Source organism: Meleagris gallopavo, chromosome 5, assembly GCF_000146605.3.
Source record: "Meleagris gallopavo isolate NT-WF06-2002-E0010 breed Aviagen turkey brand Nicholas breeding stock chromosome 5, Turkey_5.1, whole genome shotgun sequence".
NCBI classification, from domain to species: Eukaryota; Metazoa; Chordata; class Aves; order Galliformes; family Phasianidae; genus Meleagris; species Meleagris gallopavo.
The window spans coordinates 5,609,952-5,621,217 of record NC_015015.2 but is presented as its reverse complement, the minus strand read 5'-3'; the positions used below and the strand labels follow the sequence as shown (position 1 = coordinate 5,621,217).

At 35.7% G+C, this 11,266-nt stretch overlaps 1 protein-coding gene across 1 annotated transcript; it reads right to left on the bottom strand.

Annotated features, from left to right (window-relative positions):
* Positions 1-1,112: 1,112 nt before the first annotated feature.
* On the bottom strand, positions 1,113-11,106 carry LOC104910961 (leucine zipper protein 2-like). Its single transcript, XM_031553358.1, has 4 exons — positions 11,026-11,106; positions 10,499-10,585; positions 1,928-2,005; positions 1,113-1,439 (listed from the first exon to the last, which is right to left on the bottom strand). The coding sequence occupies exons 1-4, from the start codon at positions 11,104-11,106 to the stop codon at positions 1,335-1,337; spliced, it is 351 nt and encodes a 116-aa protein (XP_031409218.1). The 3' UTR covers positions 1,113-1,334.
* Positions 11,107-11,266: the final 160 nt, after the last annotated feature.

Below are 11,266 nucleotides of genomic sequence, written 5' to 3'. Positions count from 1 at the left end.
TTCACTTCTTTTGATGCTTGACATGGATAATCTTTTTGTTGACATTAGTTTGACTTTGCTGAGAAGTACTTTGCCATCGTTTAGTCAGCTTTTGAGTTTCTTTTCACAATTCTTGAGATTTCTCCTGGCAAGAAAACCTACCATTCTGCAACATTCACTTCAGAGTAGGGAAGCATGTACAAAACATCAGAATGAAATGCATTTCTGATTCAGAAGCAAGAAAAAGCAAAGTAATATGAGTATAATATTTTCAGTCTAGGAACTGTTGCAATGTACTGCTGTGTACAGACAGGGAACTTAGGAGTTACGGCTGCTTAAAACATCTCATATGCAAAAGGAAAGCATTTCTATTAGGCAGTGAATTGCTCCTAAGACACTAGTTCTTGAAATGTTTCCCTCTCAATCCTGAGGTACATGTATTCTACTGATGATGACATGCACAGCAAGATGACATTCTTGCTTTTCCTTTCTGCTTTTGGACCCCTTGCAATAGGGTACATGACCCATGAGAAACCAGAAGAACCCTAGGAATCATAGAACACACGCCAACTAAAATGCTCTTCTCTGCTGTATGTCCAACATGTCATCTGCTGTAGCCAGAATGTACTTTCACAGTTTCCAGTATATTTATATTGCTGAGGTGAGTGCAACTATGAAAGATGGAAGTGATTTCCATATCTAAGAAATTTTAGCTCAGTGTCATTTGCAAAACTTTTTGGTTGGATCCTAAAAACAACTCTTCCTACGTCTGACCTTGAACTCTGCATTTCTGCCAACAGTTCAGGGCTCAAAATACAACTAGTGACAGCAGTTAGAAAAAACAGCAACCAAAGATATTTTATTAAGTAAGCAGATGTGAAATGGTATTACTCAAAGTCAAGTATACATGGAGCCCTATTGTCCCATCTTTACATTTATTCTTATGAGTTGCACTGTACTCTGACTAGGTTTACATAGATTTTTAATATATTTTTTTTCTGCATTCACTGCCCCTTAATTCTTGATCTAAAACCTAATCTGACATAAAGATACATTAAATAGAACAGACTGGGAATGGCTTTTTTAACAAAGAAACTAATTTATAGTACATAATTACTAAGTCAGGTATAATAATAGTTGAAAAACTGGACTTTATTACAAAGCATTTCTTCAAACATTCATTTTGGATTATTGCTGAAAGGTACTAATTGGTCTATTCTAGACTAGCTAACAAACATTCATAAAGTAGTGAAAAATGCATGCTTTAGAAATCTGATCTATTCTTGCCTATGGACTAAAAAGAATGTGAAGTTGGAAGCAAGTGATGAACATTTGTAAACGCGTATTAGTGGTATTTACAGTTTCTTTTCTTTTGTGCTAACAGAATCTTCGAACTTTTTCTCATTTTTTTCAGGTGATTTTTTATCTTCAGGTTTAGTCCATGGAGGGTTGCGCAACATCTGCTGAGAGTGAAAACAGCATCAGTGCAAGCATCCTTTGACAGTGGAAAAACCATGCAAGACTAAGTTTTTTATTTTTATTTTTAAACTTGCTTGTTGTGGTCTATTAAATGAAAAGCACAGGTGTACAATTCATTTAAAACTTTCATTCGTAGGATTAATGAGTTCAGTTTGCCATAATTGCTGATGTATCGCTGAATGATAACATCTTCCTTCTACTCTTCCCAATGCTGTGGATATAATCGTATTAAATTGAGTCATTTGACAACGAGGCTACTCCAGGTCAAGTATGAAACAGTTTTGAAAACTGTTAATAGCCAAGAGCCATTGTGAATAGATGAACTGAAATCTGATAGAGTGGAAGTCTGTGAACTGAGTAAGCAGTTCTGCCTCAAAAGCATTAGAATAGAATGTGTAGAAATACTTCAAGTAAGTTAATGCTTTACAAGAGCTTTTAATAAAAACACAATTTGTTGGAAATTGAATACCTGCAAGCTTGTCTCTGTTTCTGCTGTCTTCAAACGAGATGTTGAATTATTGTAATTCCCCAAACATGTCTTGCCAACCTGTCAATACAGATATCACAGGTAATTAGCGTTGTTTTTTTTCTCTAAAATACTCATTAAAAAAAAATCCAATCATTGGTGACACTTCCCTGGGTAGTCTGATCTTCCTGTAAATCTTTAGGAATTTAATATTTAGCTTTTTTTTCCTTCTGTTTTTATCTCATAGAATCACTTAGGTTGGAAAAGACCTCTAAGATCACTAAGTCCAACCTCAACCCATTCCCACCACGGCAACCCAGTGCAACAAATTATACGTGATGAATTATGAGTAATGAAATTCAGTGGTATCATGGAACAGGTGAATAATTACAATCTTCTGTTGCCTGTGAGGAAATAGTAACATTGAAAATTGACAGTAGACTTGAGGATTCTGGTGTCCAGAGAAGAGCAATGAAACTGGTGAGGGGTCTGGAGCACATGCCTTATGATGAGCAGCTGAGGGAGCTGAGATTGTTCAGTTTGGAGAATGAGAGGCTCAGGGGAGACCTTCTCACTCTCTATAACTACCTAAAAGGAGGTTGTAGTACGCTGGGTGCTGGCCTCTTTTCTCATGTAACTAGTGATAGGACTGGAGGCAATGGCTTCAGGCTGTGCCCGGGGAGAGTCAGGCTGGATGTCAGGAAATACTACTTCTCTGAAAGAGTGGTCAGGCAGTGGGATGGGCTGCCCAGGGAGGTGGTGGAGTCACCGACCCTGGAGGTGTTCAAGGAACGTTTGGACATTGTGTTGAGGGACGTGGTTTAATGAGAGCTATTGGTGATAGGTGGATGGTTGGACTGGATGATCTTGTAGGTCTTTTTCAACCTTGGTGATTCTATGACTCTTTTATTATTCTTCTCTCGTCTGAACTACTAGATCTCTTCTGTATACTAATCATAGAGCTTACTGAGTGGAGAAATCAAAGAAATGTCAAGGTATTGGAAGGCTTGTTAGAGTCTCTATCACTGTCATTTTACTCCAACAAGAACGTCAATTTCTTTGCAAATGTACTTTTTAAAATGATAGAAAACAGAGGTGAATAGTACAAACAAAATGCTGTAAGAATTACACATCAGACTGCAAATCAAAAGCACTTCTGCATTATAAGGCTTAAGTCTTTAACTGGCACTAAAATTTCTACAGTAATTAAATTAAATGTCCATTCAGGACTAGAATTAATGACACTATAGGCAAAGAAATTAAAATGTGAAACATAGTAAAGCATAGACAGTCTTTGGCTATTGCTTTAAAAGTTGCTCACATTGGAAGTTGTATACTGGTTTTGTTATTAAAAACTAATACATGCAAATGGAGGGAGAATGAAAGTATTTAAGTTGTAAAGGCTCTTTCCAACTGAATGATTACTTGACTTCTTTCAAATTTTTATATGTCTTCCCTGAGATGGTTCCCCTCAGCATAAATTCCAGGAAAATCTTTGAGGCTAAGACACATCAGAATATCTTTACACAATCAGGAGTGTAAATCAGAAGTGAAAACAAGTATAAAAATACTTAATATATAAATCTGTGCTTTGCGCACAGTAACATGACGGCAAACACACATTCAACAAGAAACCAATAATATCCACTAGAAAGTTTGTCAGCATTTCTGCCACTTCCTTTATATATAGTTTTTTTTTCAATATGGTAGATGGTATTTTTCTAGGATATAATACTTTCCATTTGCTCAAGAGAGGAAAGGAAACAGAAGAAAAAGAAGTTTAAATAGTATGCTTTGAGGCTTTTTTCTTGGACAATTTTGTACAGAAAAAAGAAATTGTCTGAATTCGTCCCACAGCACTTCAAATCAGTCAGATAAACAATTCCTCACTCAGCAGAGAACACCGAAAATCAACACTATCATGCAAATTAAAAATGAAGAAATTACATAAATATCCTTCCAATGCAAACAGCATTAAATTGAAGTTAATTAAAAAGTTTAAGCTACTAAAGCGAGCCTCTGAGATAATGCAATTGAAGTGATTTGTGGTATGAACTTCTTTCCATAATTTTCCCACTATAGTTGGTAATGGTGAGGTGAATATTACATATTAGGGAATAAGCAGTGTATTGTTGATAAAAAAAAAAATGTTTCTTACAACAACCACTTCTTCTTTAAAGACATAAAATAGAATAATTAAAGGTAGATTAAGCCCTTGCTGAAGATTAGAGAGTAAGAGGACAGATTAGGAAACTTTAGTAAGCTTTTTTCCAAATGCCTAAAAGCATGGGTCTGGCAGAACTGTATTTGGTGTATTTACTACTAAGTTAAATAAAATGTTAGCAGCTTTGTCACATTTAGAAAACATGAAAGATTTGCAGGTGAACAGTCAGAGGGCAAAATATATTGTAGGTCAGAAAAAGAACAGCATTTCAACCTGTATAATGAAGAGGAGAGAAAAAACACAAAACCATTAGTATAATATCTCAGAATCTCACCCATGAATAAAGTACTTGAGCACAACAATCTCTGCATCTTATGTGCGGAAGCATGCTTTCCCTTGCCATTAAATTGCTGTCTCTGATTTTTCAAGGGTATCTGCCAAAATAATTAAAAATTATCTATAATTACAGGCTTATTTTTAAGAGAAGAATAAAGTTCTGGGCTCCCCAGTCCAAAACTGACAGGGATCAATGACTGGACAAAGAGTCCAGTCACAAGTATGATAGAGGGCCTGGAGCATATGCTGTGTGAGGGAAGCCTGAGTAACCTGTGTCTGTTCCGCCTGGGGCAAAGAAGAATGAGAGGGAATCTGATAAATGTTTATAAACATCTGAAGGGAGGCGGGAGGCAAATGGATGAGGCCAGGCTCTTCTTGGTGCTGTGTAGTGATAGGACAAGGAGCAATGGCCTAAAACTTGAACACAGGAAGTTCCATACAAAAATATGGCAGAACGTTATGGTAAGGCTGATGGAGCACTGGAACAGGTTGCCCAGAGAGGTTGTAGATTCTCCTTCTATGGAGATACTCAAAACCCATCTGAGTTACACAGATGCCTACCTGTGTAACCTGCTGTAGGGTACCTGCTTTAGCAGGGGTGTTGGACTCAATGATCTCTTGAGGTTCCTCCCAACCCCTGCCATTCTGCGATGCTGTGAAATATTCTCCTCATTATATTCCATATGCTGCATTTTTATTATAAGATATCGGGAAGCATCTAATGTTTGAGCACTTAATTTTAAAAGCTCTAAAACACAGCACTGAAAATTCTGAATAGTGATAGCTACAAATGCATTATTAGTGTTGCCTTAAGCAATACATTTTGTGTACGCAAGAGTAAAGAGAGAAATTTAAGAAGATGATAATTGAGGTTGGGCATGTTCTTGAAATATTGTTCCATCTTGATTAGTTTAGTATGCAATTTTATTAGCTAGGCATATTTATATGAAATTCGGGTCATAAAATGTGCAGCTTGATCAGTAAAGCATGCAAAATTTCAGAAGTTATGCTTTTCAGTTCAGCTAGTGAATTATACAGCAAAGTAGAAGTTTGCAGCTTGATATATAAATTATAATAGTGGATCAGCCAAGAGTGCGTCTTCATTTAAAAAGAATTTTCAAAAAGTCAATCAAAATCCAGCATTTCCTTGGCTATTAAACTATTCAATTTCATCTGCAAACTGTCAAATGATGTAACTACAAGGGTATCTCATTCTATCTAAATGGTGAATAAGTGTTGTGTTTGTTTCTCAAGTAATCATGTCATTTATGACAGGTGGATAGGAAATTCTCTGCTAAACTGATAAATTCTGACAAATTCCTATTTACAAATATTACTTTATATTTTGCAATACTGGTTCAAACAATCTAAAATCTTTAAAAGACAGACTTGGCTAAAATTAGCTAAAGCATTCACATTACAGGAAAAAAAACAAAAACCACCCTGAATATGAGAAACAAAATCATGTTTCCTACACAAATTCTATCAGATGTTGTAATTATTTTGGTATTTGAATTGTTATTAATCCATACATAATAATCCAGGCCTCTTGCTTTACTGTATATGTGGCAGCTTCTTCATTTCTAAAAGGGCAATGGTCTACATGTTCATACAGATTGCTAATATGTACCTCTCAGACTGAAATTTGCTAGGTCACAAGATTTTAGCTCTCCACCGAAAGAAGTATGCGCTTACCATAGCGTATCTTGAGTTGCAAGGGACCTGTAAAGACCATTGAGTCCAAACCTTGGCTCCACAAAGGACCACCCAAAAATCAGATCTGATGCATCTGGACAACACTTTCAGATATTTCTTGAACTAACTGAATGGATATTTTGAATTCTTATATTTCTTTTTTTTTCTTCCCCATAATAATACAACTTTTCCAACTTTTGAAGTTGAACAATAATCATTGACATATTTACAGAATAGCTGAACTATTACAATGTCATTCTGCTGTGGAAATAATGTTATTAGGCAAGTTAGGTCTACATTTTATTCCAGAAAACTACTTACCAGGTCTGCTAAAGAATTTGTAACAGAGCAATATTACTGAAATCACTTCAAGAATTTTATCATGATTTTCATCACTGGAATTTTGTTACAATAATGATTTCTTTATTCCCATTACTTCCTTGGGAAAGAGAAGGGAGAACACAATAATATCAAAGCTCTACAATTGAAGATGACAGAGAAAAATGAAGGTAAACTCTGTGGTTGCTTAGAAACATGGATAAGTTTTGGTCCAACACTCAGTGTCCTTTGTCATGGAATGATTAATGAACGTGCAGTGTTTGTTTACTGCAGGAAATTAAGGCAGTAAATAAAAGCACTATCACTTTTACCCATCAGTTACTCTACAAGGACACAGAGCGAGAAATGTAAGATGAGAAAAGAACAAATAAACATTTTATAACTTGTTGGGTTTTAGCACTACCAAGATAGCTGTAAATGACACACATAAGAAATATTTGAAATGAAAAAGAGACAAAGGACAAAGTTGTCTTTATGAATCAGAAAAGGCTCCTAGGAAATTTAGATTGGTCACACATTGGCACAGGCTGCCCAGGGAGGTGGTGGAGTCACTGTCTCTGGAGATGTTCCAGATGTGACACTGAGGGATGTGGTCAGTGAGCATAGTGTGGGTGGGCTGGGGTTGGACTTGGGGATCTCTAATGGTCTTTTCTGGCCTTAGTGATCCTATGACTCTGAGAAGAGAGAAAATAAATATATCTTTAATAGTGAAACCGAAGTTAAGATTTTATGGTCTTAGACAAACTACATGTTTTGAAAGAAACAAGATGTGCTATATACTGTATTCTACCCAATTCTGGCTATGACAAGTCGTACATCAAAGTTCACGACAGCAAAGATGTCAGCAGTATCTATATTAAATATGAGCTAATTTCATTTGGCCTGTCCCTATCCTGTCTGTAAACAGCATTTTATTTGTGCTCACTCCAATATACTATATCAATTATAATGGACGTACGTAAAGCCATGAAGAAAACGTTTACACATTTGAGATAACTGAAAGAATGTTTAGCCCTACAGACCATAATCCGGTTGAAACCAGCAACTAGCCATTTCCCTTTAACATAAAAATTGAAACACTGCATGTTCTTCTCTAGTCAGTCTTTACCACAGTAATTCTTCCAAGACATAAATCACATTTTATTAAAGAGATGAGTAAAACTCTAAAAAAGTGTGTTGAAACATTGGATTTTCAAGCAAAATCTGAATTTTGATCATATTTATTTGAAGTCCCAGTCTTTATCTTCGCCCCCACAATTTCTAATGAATTTCTAACCAACGACACATGAGAATCTATCAGAAGTTCTTCACTACTTGGTCTGTACTCCACTGGGAGTTTAGCAGCTGTACAACTTCTGACAAACACACAAAACCAAAAAAGGCTAAAAATGCAAGCAAAGTTCGAATGGATTCTCAAGACTGAATTTTTATCTAAGTGATAGTGTTCATAAGCACAAATAACAGCTTTGTATTATCGAAAGAATATGATTGGGGGTTGGAGCTTGATTATCCTTGAGGTCCCTTCCAACCCAAGCCATTTTACGACTCTACAATTCTATGATTATTTAAGCAAATAACTTGCTTCCAGTTGTTTAAGGTCAGATGGTCATATCTCTAAAACAACAAGATTATTTGCAGAAAGTACCATGTTTAATTCATTTTGCAAACATAATTAATTTGATTTCTTTCTTATCTGTAAAAATACATATTTGCTGACATAAGATAGGAAAATAGTGACAAAACATTTATATCCCAATGTCATTGTCACACTGCTGACACACAAAATTGTATAGCATTGCCTATACAATTTTCATTCAAATGAAAAGTGAATGTAAGAGAAAGAAAGAAATTTGAGCAACAAGTGGAAGAACTATTCATCACTGCAACAAAAAGTGGCCCAGTTAAGTCCCTAGACTTCTAAAACGGTTACAAGTGTTTTGAAAAATTTATTTCAGTAGGTTCTCTCTGAAAATCTTGCTTGCGTTTCTTTAATTAAGAAATTAAGACTTGTGTTCACGAAAAAAAAAAAGTGGTTTTCACACTTAAAGTTTGTCTTGCATAAAATCAAAAGTTCAAGTGCGGGATCCTAGGAAAGAAGATTATTTCACCTAAATCTTCAATGGGACTGTAGTACAGAAATAGGGAAAATCCTCTGGGGAATAAATTATTTAATGCCCTCCTGATAAGCAAATACAATACTTTGTATTCAGCCACAATCTGAAAACACATATTTCTAGAAAACACTACAGATACTGCCATATTTGGAGATCTACTCCTTCATTTTAAGGACCAAACTCTTTCATGTGGTCCTGTAACCCAGAGGCCGTGCTTCTTCACTGCCCACTTTATTACACTGAAAAACAGAAGCGGCATCTTTTAATCACACTGCATTTTTGTTTCTGTGAGGGATAAATATTGCACTGGAGGTATGGCAGTCCTAATAATCTATTTTTTAACTCAGCTCTCAAGGCCATTCCTTAGACACTACAAGCTCAGACAGTGAAGTTTCATAGACTTTTTTGCATATTGGAGTGAAACTTCCCTTTTTTATGTGAACAGGTTGAAATTATGATTACTGCAAAATTATAGAATATATATCCATTTTTCAGTTGGAAGATGAATTTATAGCAAAACAAAAGCAACGCAAGACTGAATAAAACTTTTGCCTCCTTTATTTTCCAATAAGAAGCACTATCCAGGAGGCCAAAGTGAATTTATACTCCCCCATGGAATGTTTTCCCTAGTTTTAATATCATTTCTCCATAAAGGAGATTTTGACAAATATAAATTTAACACACCTTAAAGATTTAGGATTTAATGAAAAGGTGAGTCCCATAGAAAATAGAATTGGTCTTAAAATATGATAATTAAGAGATGAAAGGAAACAAGGCTTAAATCCCATTAATCAAGCTTAGATGTATAATCTCATTTCTTTATCTGTGAATTACAATGCATTTAGAAGGAGGAAGGGAACAGGGTTAAGGCTTAATCTATTTTCAATCTCGACAAATGCTTCAACTTCTCAAAACTTCTGACTACAGTTAGAGCCTTCCTCTGTTTTCTCCAAAAAAAAAAAAAGTCATACCAGTTTCAGTCCTCTTGACTAAACAGACAAGTATACAATTGACAGCAGTGCAAAATAATACCTTTCTTGTCCAAGTAAACAAAAAAATCCCTGCATTTATGGAAAAATACTTCTTTTTCCAGTGTCAGTCATTGCCTATTTTGATAATGAATGAGCATTTACTCATTCCCTTGAGTTGAGCAATGTTTAATTTATCTTCTTTCTTTCTCCCTGATTAAGGTGTTCATTTCAGTAAAAAGTTAGCAACTCTTTCCACAAACGTTCAGCAAAGCTCTACCTAAATTAACTGATATTTCATTTAATATTTCATAACTTTCCGAAGCTGTAACCAAACTTCAGTCATAATCCAAGTGGAGTTAGCTCCAGCTTCAGAATGTTAGATTTTATTCTTTCTTCTCCTTTATTAGTAAGATCTCAAAATGTAATGTTTTCTTAGACATAAAGAACAGGTAATGTTTCTTTAGACATAAAGAAAGTTGTGACAGCAAGTTATGCACTCTTGCAGAGACGCTATTAATCTCTGCCCCTCTAGAGGATGTGGCAGAGGAGAAGTTGCTTATAGTTGAATAAACAATAAATGCATCGAGTAAATGTGTAATTTATCTAGCTTATTTGTAAGGTACTCTGTCACCTGAATCTGTTCCCTAGTCTTCTATTCATACTGTGACACATTGCTATGATTGCTACCAGCAAGCCCCATGCTCATCTCCACAGGAGATGGTTGTGTGCAGATGAAAGTGCTCAGCAGTGCACTCAAGAACCACTGTGACTGTCTGATATTTTTGATGCTCTCTTCTATATTTTCACAAGCTAGAACTATGGATCCTATCCCACTGTGGATGAGATTGTCTACTTTCACTGTTACATCATCACTTAAGTAAATCACATGGGTAATCACCTAGGGCTTTGATGTTTTCACAGCATCTAGATTAAAACCTGATTGAACTCAACTTACATCCTGGGAATCACACTCCTGCACACTCTGGTTTTCTTCCTTTCTTGAGGCCACGTGCAGACTCTCTCTCTCTGCTGAGGCATTTTGCTGGACATTGAAAAAAAAAAAAGAAAAGAAAAGAAAAATTAAACCAACAGTTAATACAGACATAACTTCATAAAATTCAATTTAGAAAATCAGGAGAAAGATCAGATATTGGAAACAGCTAACTACTAAACACACTGCATTTTCCATAAGTTTTATAGAAAGGAATGTTTAATGTTCATGTTTTTGAATATCTAAAGGGAGGTGGGAGGCAAATGGATGAGGCCAGGCTCTTCTTGGTGCTGCGTAGTAACAGGACAAGGAGCAGTGGCCTAAAACTTGAACAAAGGAAGTTCCATACAAAAATGTGGGAAGACTTCTTTATGGTAAGGGTGATGGAGCACCAGAACAGGCTGCCCAGAGAGGCTATGGACTCTCCTACTGTGCAGATATTCAAGATTCATCTCAATGCCTACCAGAGCAACCTGCTGTAGGGTACCTACTTTAGAAGGAGAGTTGGACTCAATGATCTCTTGAGGTCCCTTCCAAAACCTGCAATTCTGCGATTCTTTTTTAATATGCATTTTCATTACATCATTCCCTTAGAAAAGATCACTTCTGTACAAATAATCAAGATTTTCAATCTGAAACTGAGCTACATTGTTTGATATGTTACTAACAAAGATCAGTGCTTAATAACACAGAACAACTTAAATAAAATTTTCTCTTGCATCAATGTTTAGA

Bases quoted from the DNA above. Each gene is read 5' to 3' on its own strand.
- LOC104910961 (XM_031553358.1), bottom strand. From the start codon at position 11,106: ATGCATATTAAAAAAGAATCGCAGAATTGCAGGTTTTGGAAGGGACCT. The intron at 2,006-10,498 runs GTAAGTTGAGTT...CTGTATTGACAG, and splicing joins AGGAGTGTGATTCCCAGGAT to GTTGGCAAGACATGTTTGGG. The intron at 1,440-1,927 runs GTATTCAATTTC...CACTCTCAGCAG, and splicing joins AAACAGAGACAAGCTTGCAG to ATGTTGCGCAACCCTCCATG.